The sequence below is a fragment of the Apodemus sylvaticus genome, chromosome 11 (assembly GCF_947179515.1).
Source record: "Apodemus sylvaticus chromosome 11, mApoSyl1.1, whole genome shotgun sequence".
NCBI lineage: Eukaryota > Metazoa > Chordata > Mammalia > Rodentia > Muridae > Apodemus > Apodemus sylvaticus.
The window spans coordinates 72,413,966-72,428,694 of record NC_067482.1 but is presented as its reverse complement, the minus strand read 5'-3'; the positions used below and the strand labels follow the sequence as shown (position 1 = coordinate 72,428,694).

The following is a 14,729-nucleotide window of genomic DNA, read 5'->3' as shown; positions in this document are numbered from 1 at the left end:
GATCAATTTTTAGGCAGATACCACATACCAAAGTTAAATCAAGATCAGGTAAACTCTCTAAATAGTCCCATAAACCCTAAGGAAATAGAAAATAGAAACAGTCATTAAAAGTCTTCCCGCCCCCTCAAAAAAAGCCCAGGGCCAGATGGTTTTAGTGAAGAACTACATCAAGCTTTCAAAGGACTGTTAATATCAATACTTCTCAAACTATTCTGCAATGCACAAACATAAGGAACACTACCTAAACTACAGAGCAATCATGATAAAATACAGATAAATAATGCATAGTATTGGTACAGAAACAGACAGGTTGATCAATGGAATAGGATAAAAGACCCAGGAAAAAACCATACCTCTTATGAACACTTGATTTTTGATGAAGAAGCCAAAACCATACTTTGCAGAAAAGAAAGCATCTTCAACAAATGTTGCTGGTGTAACTGGACATCTGCATGTAGAAGAATGCAGATTGATCCATATTTATCACTCTGCACAAAACTCGAGTCCAAATGGATCAAAGACCTCAACATAAAACCAGACACACTAAATCTAAGAGAAAATGGGAAAGATCCTTGAACACATTGGTTCAGAGGACAATTTCCTGAACAGAACACCAGTGGCTCAGGCCCTAAGATTGACAAATAGAACCTCATGAAACTGAAAACTTCTGTAAGGCAAGGAAGGGGCACTGTCAACAGGATAAAATAGTAGTTTACAGTTTAGCAAAAGATCTTAACTAACTGTACATCCAATAGAGGGCTAATATCCAAAATACGTAGAGAACTCAAAACAAACAAAGAAACAAAGAAACAAACAAACTCCAACAAACCAAATAACCCAATTTAAAAAATGGGGTGCAGAGCTATGATGACTATTTCTGGATGTCATCTTGACTACATCGGGAATGAACTACAGTCCAGAAATGGAGGGCACACTTGTGATCCAAATGTTGAGGCTGGAAGATACAGGCTTCTGAGCCAGATCTTGACGTGGAGATCTAGAAGCATAGTGGCCATGAAAAGCTTAGGTCCTGGCAAGGTAGTGCATGCCTTTAACTCCAGGAGACTGAGGTGGGCAAGTCTTTGAGTTCAAGTCCATGCTGGGACAAAGCAAGTTCCAGATTGAGGCCTGGTGGGACACACCTTTAATTTGGGTCACACCTTCTGCTGGAGGCCCATATAAGGACTTCTGAAGAAGGAGGATTCATTCTTCTTTGCCTGCTTGCACTTACTTGCTAGGACATCTGTTAGAACATACTTCTCCAGGATTCTAGTTCCTACAGAAGACCAGTTGAAACTCCTACTGAGCAACCACTAGCTTCTCAGACTTCCAATTCACAGCTGACCGTTGTTGTGTTAGTTGGACTATAGACTGTAAGTCATTACAATTAATTTCCTTAACATATAGAGACATTCCCTAAGTTTTTTGACTCTAGAGAACCTCGACTAATACAGGAAGTAGCTAAACAAGAGTTCTCAACAGAGGAATCTCAAATTTCTGCGAAGCCCTTAAAGAAATGCTCAACACCCTTAGCCATCAGGGAAATGCAAATCAAAATGACCCTGAGATCACACTAATCAGAATGGCCAAGATCAAAACTCAAGTGACAACATATGCTGACGAGGATGTGGAGAAAGGGCGAACACTCCTTCATTGCTCCTGGGATTGCAAATTTTACAACCACTTTGGAAATCAATCTTGCAGTTTCTCATAAAACTGGTAATAGTTCCACTCAGCTATACTGATCCTGGGCATATACCCAAAATATGCACCACCATACCACAAGAACATATGCTCCACTAAGTTCATAGCAGTTTTATTCATAATAGCTAAAAACTGGAAACAACCAAGATATCCCTCAACTGGATACAGTAAAGATGGTTTATTCACACAATGGAATACTATTCAGCTTTTAAAAACAACAACATCATGAATTCTGCAGGCAAATGAATGGAACTAGAAAATATCCTGAGTGAGGTAATCCAGACCCAAAAGAACATGTATGGTACATACTCATTGGCAAGTAGATATTAGCCATAAAGTATAGAATACCCATGATATATACCCTACAAACACAAAGAAGTCAAACAAGAAGGAAATCCCAAACAAGGATGCTTGAATCATACTTAGAAGAGGAAACAATATAGTCAAAGGAGGCAGAGGGAGAGGGAATTGGGTTGGAGAGGGGAGGGAAGGGAGGATGGACAGGCAGGGTCAGGTGGGGAGAGACAGGAGAGAGGCCCAGAGGGCCTTGAGAATGAATGGAAATCTGCAGCTGCAGGGGTGGATGGGGAGGGGAGAGAGAATCTCAAGGAAGTCCCGGACACCTGGCATGGGGGGGCTCTCAGGAGTCAATGCGTTTGACCTTAGCCGAGAAGCCTAACAGTGGGAACATGGAACCTGAAGAGATCACCTCTTGCAGCCAGGCAGGACCTCTGGTGGAGGGATAAGGGCACCAACCCACCTATAAAACCTCTGACCCCAAATTTGTCCTGTCTAAAGGAAATGCAGGGATGGAGCAGAGACTGAAGGAAAGGCCAGCCAATAACTGCCTCAACTCAAAACACATCCCCAAACACACCTGTCACTGACACTATTAATGATAGCCTATTTTGCTTACAGACAGGAGCCTAGCCAGGCTCTACCCGGAAGTGGATTGAAACAGATGCAGATACCCACAGCCAAACATTGGGCAAAGGTCGGGGACATTTATGGACGAGTTGAGGGAAGGATTGAAGGCCCCGAAACAGATGGGAACCCCACAGGAAGACCAACAGAGTCAACTAGCCTGAACCCCCGGGAGCTCTCAGATACTGAGCTACCAACCAAAGAACATACATGGCTTTGAACGAGGTACCTGACAGATATGTAGCAGATGTGCTCAGTCTCCATGGCTGCCTTGTACGGGCCTCAGTGGGAGAGAATGAGTCTGATCTGGTAGAGACTTGGTATGTGTGAAGGGAGCACCCTCTCATAGGAGTGAGGGAAGGACCTAGAAGGGGAAACAGTGTTTGGGATGTAAATAAATAATTTAAAAAAATCCTAGGGTTGCGCTGATCCCATATCCAGAATCTAAGAGAAATCACACGTGATAGGCAGGGCCATGCAGCATGCTGTCCCAAGGCCTACAGACCTTTATTAGTGAGAAGAACATCGGCTTAAAAACTTTCGAGTAAGTTATGCTGGAGCAGAATGTGACGTGGGGGTGTGTTATTTAAATAGCAGTGACTGTCTTTCCACCCTGGCTCGGAACCGTAAGCACAAAGTTGAGAGGAGAAATCGGCGTTATCAGCATTTCCTATTCCTCAGTTCGTGCTTGGTGCCCAGCGCAACTCAGTGATCATGAATTTTTCATGATATTATAGCAACTGATTCATTATTGCTCAACCCTGTATGCCTTGCTTAAATATTTAAGAAGTCCTATTTTTAAAAAGAGCATTTGGCAATAATTATGCATTTGTGGTCTGCTCACAGAACTACTTAAATGGAACAATGTCAAAATTGCCACACAACTCCCTCTCCCTCCCCCTCCCTTCCCCTCCCTTCCCCTCCCTCCCCCTCCCTCCCTCCCCCCCCCCCCCCCAATGCCACTGGTTTGGATCTGTGTCGGATGAAGAGTGCGTGAATGAATGATTCCAAGCATGTTCTCTGAACTGCAGCACGAGGAGTCATCGATTTCACCCCCTCAGAATGAGAGCAGCTAAGCTTCCCTGTCCTTTCTACAGGAGGCATTTAGGTTGATTAGCTCACAAAGCCTGGAAAAGGGAGGGTGGCCTCAACGAAGAGATTGGTAAAAGGCTAAGAGTATTTGGGGTGGATGGTTGACACCCCCAAGAGGCAAAACAGAACAGAGACTTGGGGCGAAGCTTCACTGCTGCCAATAAATTCCAATATTAAATTAAATTCTAATTTTAATTTAAAAATTAATTTTTATTTAAAATTAAATTTCAATTTTAAAGTAAAATTCTTATGCAGCTCCATGTCTTGGTATGAACTCTGACCCTTGCTATCAGCTCAAGGGTGCTAACTTGTGAGTGCTGCAAATATTACCACAGAGAAAGCTGCATATCCTTCTGGGGCCACTTGTAGGAGAGCATTTAAAAATCAGACATTGTGTCAGTATTCATTAGAACATTTTAACTTACATTTATACACAATTAAAAATTGACTTTATAGAGATAAAAGCCATATGCATGCTTTCGAAACAAAAGAATATTAAACTAAACTAAAAGCAGACCAAAAATGTCATCCATATTTCCAAATTGAAACATCAATTTTGTTAGTATCTTGGCATATAATAAAACCCCTTTTCTAGTATATACATATAACACACATACAATCTGTTTACTTGGATTCTTTATGGTTTAGCTTGAGTTAATTTATCAAAACATTGGCCCAATTGCATTTATCTGTAAGGGAACTACCCAGAAACAAACTAAACATATCCAAGATTCTTCTTTTGTTTGTAAGAGAAGAATCATGACGTCGGCATCTACAGAGATGCAGACCTCGCTCTCCTATATGAATGCTCACACTTATGAATGCTACATGAATCCCAGCTGGGGTGCTGAACCCACTAAACTGAGGCTCTCTGAGTATAAATGGCCCACTCACTGCAAAGTCTGAAGAATCAGAGATGACCTTTCCACCTAGCAGAACGGATATTTGCTTAGTAAGCTGATGGAGAATTGTTGGAGGGTTAGTGGAAAGACAGGGCTCTCTCTACTGTGTATCTTCTGGGAGTGGCCACATTTTGAGTATGACCATGTGTTTAGTGGGTGCCTGTTGGTGGTAAGAGAAAATAATGGAGACAAACCATCTCCCCTGTCCCCTCTAGGTTTTCCTAAGAAGCCTAGCTTCTCTTGTGATGTCTTTTCTCCCCCAGCAGCCTGCATAGCCCTAGCACTATGAAACCTAGCAGCAGGGAGGAAACCAAATGCATTCTTTCTGAGATGATTTTTCTTAATATTATTTCATTTATGTGGGTTGGCATTTTTGCCTGCTTCTATGTCTGTGTACACACATGATGTTCTGGGATGGTGGACTGGACTGCTGGTGGTGAGGGCCATTCCTGTAACACTCCCAGACTCTGCTTGCTTTGCTTTGTATCTGTGAAAGCTTTGATCTTTAAGATCAAGACTCTCCAATCTCCTCTAAGCTTTGATTCTCTCTAACTCTAAAGCACACATTCAAAACTCCCAAGTCAAGCCCTTCTGGCTCTGTTCATCCCAGGTGCTCTCCACATGGACACCCCAAACCTTCTCATCTTCTCAAGCTTAAATCTGACCTTCAGCACTCCTGTTGCTGATGTTGGAGTTCCAGGCCTGGAAGGAGGCCATGAGTTAATCACAGCTTTCTTTGACCACTCACACCAGGTGTGTAGTATAACTGTAATCTCAATATTTGGGATGTCGAGAGAGGAGGCTCAGGAGTTCAAGGCCAGTTTAGGCTACACTGTGAATTTAAGACCATCCTGAATTACATGAGACCTAGTCTCAAAGAAGAAACAGGAGATGAAGGAGAAGGAGGAGGAGGAAGAGGGAGAAAAAAATCCCTTTGGGGGAAAGTCCCATTATTAATGTATGCTTTGAAAAAAAAACTTATCACCTGGGCCTTAGCTGTTTTAGTGTAGGGCAAAAGAGAAATGAGGCATGATGGGAAGCAAGCATGTAACTCTGGAGACAGTGATGTCATTTGGGGAAGAGAGAAAAAGGGAAGAAAGAAAAGAAGGGAGGATATTAAAATGGGGTGTGTCAAGAAGACTGAGTGTGCCTGGGTGTATATTGTACTGATACTAAGATACGAGTTTTTACTTACATTCTATCAGTTGTAGAGTGATGCTCAAAGGATTAACTGGACTTTAGTGGCCCTACTGAATAGAGAGGCAGATTTGGGGGCAGAGCCATGGTGCTTCTCCCCCCTTTTCCACTGTACCCCATGGAGTCTGCTGCTCTTAGCCTCAAACATTTTTTTTTCTAGCTCAACAGAGAGACCTGAACACAGCATCTCCCTGGCACACAGAATACTCAATAGGGGAAATGCATACAGCAGCAGTAGCTGAGACAAACAACACACAGATAATATTGAGAGCCCCTGGGTAGGCACAGGACTGTGTTTCTGCTCAGCTTCACGCACAGATACGTCAGCCTTCTGAGTTTTATATCACGATCCATAGGAGAGATTAAGTTATTAAGATCATTTAAAAAATGTTTTACAGATTTCTTTTTTGAGATAAAGTTGTATCACACTCAATATGTTGAAGAAAATCATCACAACTGTTGGTGAAGATGGAGAGAACACACAGTACTCATGAACTGTGGTGATTAGTGGTGAATCCACCTCACTTCTGGCGAAGACTAGGTGTAGTACGTTCACATCACTTTAATCAGCTTAACGGTTGCATCTACTTTGCCAAATACATCCAAGGCAGCTAAAGAGACACACAGCTGAAAATCAATTCAGTGGCTCCTTTTCACAAACATCCAGTCACCATGAAGGACTCTCATGGAGTGCTGGCTTACCTGTTTATATCATGATCCTTACATACAGTGAGTGCCCTTACCTCTGGCTTGTATACTGCACTTTCCTGGCATGTAGGAAGAGCTAAAGAAAATGTCAGAATTGGTATGTTAGCATGCCTGTGACAGACAAAATCCTACTAATGGGCAAAGTTAATGGCAACATCCTAAGGTGACATTTACAAAGCACTCATATTTTACCGAACTCCTTCAAAGAATTTTCTAAATAGCAAGACGTTGGCTTTTCCTCGCCTCTCTAGAGTTTGGCAAGTGTTAGATGTGGAATTAAGGGCACAGTGGGTGCAGTGTTTCCCTTTGTTAATTCTGCGAGAACATGTCATAACACTTTGCTCTGTTAAGCTGAGTGTGGTCTTGCCTCTTAGCTATACACGTAAACACTAACATCTGTGTGCTTGGGGCTCATATTCTGTTGAATGTCTAGTGATGGAGAATCAGCTACAGATAGGAAGAGGTGCATAGAAGTCCATGCTTGTGAAAATGTGAGCTGGATGAGAAAAGAATAAGGGATCATAAGGAATTCCACACAAAATGGGGATTATGAACATTTAACAGAAAGCAATCAAAACGACTATATGCACTTCTAATTACAAAAGTGGTGTGGCCAGGACGGCTCGCCCAGGTCTGCGCTTTGCACCTCACTCTAATTTTCTAGTTCTCTTTGTGTTATAGTCAGCGTCAACGTAAGCTCCAGGTCCTAATAGAATTTCATCTAATTACATGAGCCGTGCTCTATTCCAAGGATTGTGCTACTGACAGGAGCCTCTGGGCTAATTAAAAGCAACTTGACCTTTTCGTAGCGCCAGTGAAATCAACTGAGTACGTATCTGCTTTTTGTTGTCCCCGTAGAAGCCCCAGGATCTTACAACTGGCTTTATAATTGAAAAGAATCTAAGGTTATCTGAGGACCAGATGGTGTGACTATCACTGCTTACATTCTTAACTTCTTAGCTCTTGGCTGCCAAAACCCACACCCCCTCACAAGAAGCCGATGTATTGTTTCTTTTAAATGTCTAAGGGAAAAAAAAATGAGTCACCAAGTTTCTCTTTGATTTTAAAGAATTTGTAGGGAATGCTAAAAGAGGTGGGGTGTCCTTACACGATATTTTAGGGACCAAGCACATAGTTCATAAGAATAAACATGGAAACCCTAAACAACTAAAACTGATCTAAAAGTTGATGTAAAAGATGATTCATCTAACAAACGTGTTGAAAACTTTCAAATGAGCCTGTGTTCGGGGGACTATAAAGTGAAGGAGATAGTTCTGCTTTAGTGGGAGGAGTGCGTGGAGGAACATATGACTGTGGAGAATCCTAATGGACCTAACAGCTGTCCCAGAAAAGGTATAAAGTGTCAGCTCCTGTGGTGGCGAGAGGTCACACAGGGGGAATTGCTCAGGTTGTAAAGGATGGGGAAGTGTGTTTTGGGAATGTGGATTGCAATTGTAGGAAGAGATGAGAAACCACAGGGCATGCTACAAGATTCCAGGAAGGAAGTCCACACAAATGGGGTGGGATGAATCCTCTCTTTGTCAGTGAAGGCTCTTGCAATAGTCCTGGCAAGTGTACGGGGAGAGCTGCGATGAGAAATGGATATGTTCAAGTTTGGGAATGACGTTGGAAATCCGAGCATGTTTTAACACCATCATCGCGTCATGCCTGTAACCCCGGTAAAGGGAAGGGCAGGTTGAATAATTGGATGCAGAGGTCTGGAGCCAAGCAAGGAGACTTGGTCCGGAGATGGGTATGTGGGAATCAGTGACATGGGAATGATATTTGACACTGAGATATGAGATTCAGGCTTTCGGTGACAGAGAAAGGCCATAAAATGAACTCAGATATGCTGCCAGCATTTAGGGCTGTTCTGGGAGATAAGTCCTAGAAGGAGACTTAGGAGAGGTAGCTAATTAGGAGAACAATTAAAATCAGACTTTGTGTAATAAATCAAGCAAACAAAGAACCTGAAACCACATAAAGTAACTACCACAGGTACCGGCCAGATGAAGAAGCTCATTCTCTTCTCATCTGAATGTGACTTTCCCTCTTATTAGAAAATTGCAGTAAGAAAAAAAATGTTGGGTCAGAGTGAGATTTATGTAGCAAATAGCCCCCTCACAGCTACAGAGCAATGGTCTTAATCTCTGCAGGCCGAAGAATGAGAAGTTATTGAAGGTGCAAATCAGGACACATTAAAAAATGAGGCAGGTGATGGGACTAGGGCTTGGGATGTTCCAAAGTTCACAGCCTGGTAATTGTAGAGAGAGCAGCTATTTGCTAGGTTCTTGCTGCATTCCTGTCTCTGTTTAAGGCTTAGATACCATCCAAACCATGTCATCCACCAGTGATGACATTTGTCAGTCTGAATCCAGTAGCTCCCTCCTAACAACCCTTCTCATCTACCTCTAATGTGGATACTCCAGTAAATTTTCATTAAAAATCAAGGCACCATCTCTCTTATGGGAATGCACCATGAGGGCTATGACTGTTGGGCAGCATTGCTAGAATCAAGTTGCTGTGGCAGCATGGGATTGGACTTCGGAGTTGGCCTTTACTTCAGTGGTCAGGGACTGTGTCTCTTTGGACTTCATTGTTACCATCTGAGGAATGGGCGAAGTGATACTCTGGCTCTAAACTTGCATGTGACCGATGAAAATAAGTTCTCTGCACAAGGAGAGAAGTAAAATGGGGGAAAGTAAACAGAAGACTAGATGTGCAAATATACATCTGAGGGGGATGGCGTGGTGGCTAAAGAGTATCTGGTGAGGATATATTGTGTAAAGATGAGAGAGCTGAGGCCACAGCCCTTAGCCAGAGTGCATAGCACCAACTCAGAGTCCTAACTTTGCAGGCTCTAGATTTTGAGAAAGCTATTAATTATTTATATAGAGTGAGCTTGGTCAGGGAATCACCTTTGACTCTTCCTCAGCTGATGTTACAATCAACTGACTAGGTGATTATATCATCAGAAGTAATTACATCATCAGCTGCTCACCTATAAGTACTGTTCAAGTGTGTCTGTGGGTTTTGATGCAGTCATGAACTGAGAACAGCTAGAGATGACCCACTTTTTCTGCAAGATTGATGAGTATCCATCCAACTCAGTTAATATTCAAGTTTTTACACCTCTCATTTGCCTGTAACATCCAATCATTTATAAATAGCAGAAAGACATTAGTAGATTCCAAGGAGGTAGAGATATCCATGGTTTTCAGAACAGAAGGTCAAACATTCCCTGTTTCTTATAAACCCTTGCTGTCACTGTCTAAGGTCTAAGAAGACTCATGTCAGCTGATCTGATACCTGACAGGTGTTTCTGACTCCTTACCTGGCAATGGCAGGCGGACTCTTCTGAGTGCTTTGGTTTAGTGATGGGCAAGAAGATTCTGGCTTTGTCTGGTGATGAGATTCTAGAAAGTATGACATGTTTGGGTCAGATTGCACAGTGTATACATTTAGAAGCTTTTGGGAGTTCATTAGGAAGTCTCTAATTTAAATTATTATTATTTTGGTGCTTTCAGAAACCAGAAGTAGTACCTTGTGGAGGCTGTAAAAATTGCTTGGATTTCTTTACAATCTAAAGCACACATGATTGGATTTTCCCAGAAATACAGAATATTACATCAGAAGGCATTTTAGGGGTTATTATAGGTGAATTAGCTTTGAAAGACTTTGGTTTTATTATGAACTCATCCATCCATTCCTTTGCTTGTTGGTTCATTCACACCATTCAACCAGTCTCTGCTGAACACTAACAGAATGGGTTCTTCCCTAGAATCTGGAGTTACAGTCAGGAAGCCAGATAAGGTTCTTAAATACAATATAAGCAAGCAGAGCAGGAAAAACATTTTGGACAGAATGAGTGACATAAGGAATATAAATTACACTTTAGGATGTAGGATTAATCTTCTGTGGCTAATGAGGGCCTTCTGAAAGGTGACTGGTCAGCGACATTCTGATGAGAGTGTTACACCAGAGGACCGCTGTGGGGGTCTGCAGGGTCTGGGGATACCCATGGCCTGCACAAACCACTTGTGTTCTCATTCCCATCCTGTGATAGGGCAGGTGAGCTTCCATAGTTCTGATGTAGGTCAGCAGGTACCAGCTGGTTACAATCAATGTTTCCTCCTTGGCCATTGTCCTAGGTAAGTTTAACTGTCAATGTCACACATCCTTCAGCCATCTGAAGGAAGAACCTCAATTGAGGAATTGCCTAGATCAGATTAGCCTGTAGGTCTTTGGGAGGGGAGGGTTAGCGTGTTAATTGACGCAGGTGGGCCCAATCCACTGGGCTCAGCACCATCACCAGGCAGGTGGGGCTGGGGTAGCTACAAAAGCTAGCTGAGCGTTAAGCCTAGGATGTCGGTCAGCAAATGTCATTCTACCATTGTTCTTGCTTCTAGGATCCTGCCTTGCTTTCCTGCCCCGATTTTCCTCAATAGGAGACTGTGACCTCAGAGTGTGTGCTCAATATCCCCCCTCCCCCACAAACACACAAGTTGCCTTTGGGCAGAATGTTTAATCACAGCAACAGAGGTCACAAGAAAAATCACCAGGTTCAGCCGTGCCTCCACATTGGAGTGACTTAGCACACCATTACTCTTCCTGCTTTTCATCATGAATGGATTTTAAGCAGTCATCGATCCTTATGAAAGACATTGAATATACTCTGACACGAGACTCATAAAGCGCTTTTCCAGTTGTGACGGTGAGCCGTAAAACCAGGGAAGCATGCACGTGCTGACTTAATTTGGGTGTTGCTCTGCACTCTGCCCAATGTCGACCACAGACGACATCACTGATGGAAAGGACTCTGATTACTTGAAATGACGTTTGACTCAGTGATAGGTCCATTAATCACACACCCATGAAATCACTTTTTATCATCAACAGTGACTTGGCACATCTACCTCTCTGGATCTTAACAATGCCACAGTCTCACATTACTAACACCAAAGTGTGATGCAAGGATACCTGGATGTCTCAGTACACTAAGATTTATCGTAGATTTCATTTGGTTTTACAGTTACTTCAGTTGCTAACAAATCCCTAGTTCTCTGTCATGGACCTTGGAATTCACAGACCTGAGTAGGCCCTTCCTACTGGAAGTTGTTAAAACAGCTTCCACGTGTTTTAGTTTCTTCAAAGTACAGGGGAGAGCCAGCTAGAGACCCACACTGGAAATACGACTCAGACCCACATAATTTTATTTCAACTAGACACAAGCTAGAGGGAACCTCAATTGAGGAAGTGCCCCCCACAAGATTGACCTTTGGGTCTTATGTAATGATTGATGTAGGAGGACCCAGATCACTGTGAGAAGTGCCTCTTCTGGACTGGTGGTCCCAATGCTGTAAGAAAGCAGGCTGGGCAAACCATTAGGAGCAAACCAATAAGAAGCCTCCTCCCACCCCTCCTCCACAGCCTCTATATCAAGTCCTGACTCCAGGTTCCTGCTTTGTTTGAGTTCCTGCCCTGACTTCTTTCAGGAATAGAGTATGACCTGAGAGTTTTAAGCGGAAACTTCTCAAGTTGTTTATGATCATGGCGTTTTATCACAGCCTTAGAAAACCTATGGTACTTGGTGAGTTGAAAAAGGTCTCAGAGTCCCAATCCATTTCTCCTTCATTGACGAATGTGCTTTGCTAATTCTCTGGGATATGGGGCTGGCCTTTTGAATGACAATTTATCATTTTAAACTAATGGGGAATAGGATTTCTGAGGTGGGAATGAAGGTAAGTTATCTTCTCAGGGTCCTGATATTTATCAAGCTTTATCAAGCTTTGTGTGTGTTGTGTATTGTGTGTTTTGTGTGTGTGTGTGTGTGTGTGTGTGTATTAATAACACCAACAGTGTGCACACATGTGTGTGAGGGCATATGCATGGGTGACACTGGCCTCAGAGAGACACCAAGGTCTTCTCAAGGACTGTGTGACAGAAATGCTTCTCCCAAGTGGCAGGAGGTTACTGTGTGGCTTCTTTTGGTTAATGCATGTAGAGAAAGATACTTGTCCTGCTCATGATCTTAATCATCCGCCTTACAATAGAGGATGTTGGGATAGCCTGCAAAGTCTTACATTCATCTGGATGACATCACACACAGACCTCAGGCTTTGAACCCTCACTTTCCACACAATGCTAATTCTATAGAGCTAGACCCAGAACACATTGAGATGGCAGTGGGGTGAAACAACAACAAAACAGCAATGTAAACAATTACCTTCTTCTGCTCCAAGGTCCTGCGTTGGATTAGAAAAAGATAGAAAAGGTAAAGGTGAATGGGTGCAGGTAACAAAATTTAACCTAACGCCATGAATATTGCGAATTTTATTAGTAGAGTTAGGGAAAAATAGTACAGACTTTTAAGGAGATCTGCAAATAGTTTTCCTAAAAGACTATGGTATTATCTTCTGTGTATGCAGGCAGTGGTGGCATATGCCTTTAATCCCAGCACTTGGGAGGCAGAGACAGGCGGATTTCTGAGTTCGAGGCCAGCCTGGGCTACAGAGTGAGTTCCAGGACAGCCAGGGCTACACAGAGAAACCCTGCATCGGAAAAACAAAAACAAAACAAAACAAAACAAAAAAATTAGTTTGTCTATCTTCTGTGTATGATGTAACAAATATATAGTTGACCAATGATGTTAAAAGATGATTTGTCTAGTAGAGAACTACTTACTCATAGTTATCAAAAGTCTTTTAAATATTCATATTTGATCAACTGTCTTGGTGAAACACACTTTCTGAGAAACCAAATCTGGCCAAGCTGCAAGGATGCTTGGGAGATTGTTCCTTGCAGCACCGGAGCGAGCATTGAAATAGTCTTCAGTCCCAGAGAAGTAAGGAGTGCTCCCCTGGAAGGTGACTCCGTTGCTGAGAGTGTTTGCTGTGCAACTGTGAGGACCTGAGCTTTGATCTCCATGAAAAGGGAAGCATGGCTGCATGGGCCTGTAGCTGCAGCCATGTGGGTGCAAGGAGGGGGCCAAGATGGGCGGATCCTGAGAGCCTCTGGTAAGCTGGGCCTTGCCAAACTTCAGGGTTTGTGAGTGATTTTAAGGTACTAAGACGGACAGCAACAGAAGAGGCAGCTTGACATCTTTCTTAGGCCTTCACATGCATACACACTGGCCTGCACACCCACACACATACCTACATGCATACCCATACTACAACCCCCCCCACATGCACACTCATATGCATGCACACATATGGACAAATTGCACACAAGCACCCATGCACCCATACACACCACACACGCACTAACACAAGCACTCGTGCACACACTAAAGTATGCATCACACACATGTATGCATGCACCCACAATCACACAAGAATTGTTCATTTTGGACATATCCTTGGTTGCTAAGGTATTATGTAGGCATAGAAGATATCCACACTAAGAATGGAATAAGAGTACACTATTCACAGGTTTCATAGGGGTTTGAAGTGTCATGTGTATGTGGGTTTGAAGAAAGAAAGTAGTGGAAGTCATGTTTGACTATGAGGTTGTGAGACTTCTTTACCTTTTTGAAATTTTCATTTTAAAAAGTGAATGGAAAATGTCATTTTTCTTAAATGCAGGCATTCCTTTTTCCAAACATTTCCTTTCTCTTTCTTTGATTAAAAATGGTAGACTGCCTGAATGTGCTGAAGAATCTGTCTTTATTGGGCTTGCATTCTGACCACACCACACACACACACACACACACACACACACACACACACACACACTTTCTTCTTTGAGACAGGATTTCAGTATGTATTTGAGGTCTTAACTTATACAGGCAATCTTTCTACCTTGGCCTCCTATGTGATGGGATTACATGTGGGCACCACCATGCCTGGCTCTACCTGCAAACTCCAAAGAAGCAGAGAGCATTACGCTGTGTTCAGCGCCTCACTGCAAATAATTTCCAAAGTCCATTCCAGACACTGCCTCTGCTAGGGAGCTCCCAGGAATCAGATAGACAAAGAATTCATGAACTTGGGGCACAGAAAAGTCATGATATATATGGCTTACGAATCTTCTGAAATAAAAATATTCTGATAATAAATAAAATCATACACTTTGTGGGCATAAGGAAGGCTTATTTATACCTTTCATCAAAATCTCAAAGGGCCGTAAAAATCTAGAAATATTTAGGATCATTGTTTTACAGATAAGTTACAAAGAGGTGGGGGCTCTCTGACCAGTTTC

General features: G+C 42.6%; 1 protein-coding gene across 1 annotated transcript in view; it reads right to left on the bottom strand.

Annotated features, from left to right (window-relative positions):
- Clnk (cytokine dependent hematopoietic cell linker) overlaps positions 1-14,729 on the bottom strand; it is a 186,501-nt gene that overhangs the window by 23,113 nt on the left and 148,659 nt on the right. Inside the window, exons 13-16 of the mRNA XM_052199334.1 lie at positions 12,754-12,772; positions 9,862-9,943; positions 6,563-6,603; positions 2,858-2,992 (exon numbers count right to left, since the gene is read on the bottom strand). Coding sequence (XP_052055294.1) covers positions 2,858-2,992; positions 6,563-6,603; positions 9,862-9,943; positions 12,754-12,772 — 277 coding nt within the window. The remainder of the gene's footprint in view (positions 1-2,857; positions 2,993-6,562; positions 6,604-9,861; positions 9,944-12,753; positions 12,773-14,729) is intronic.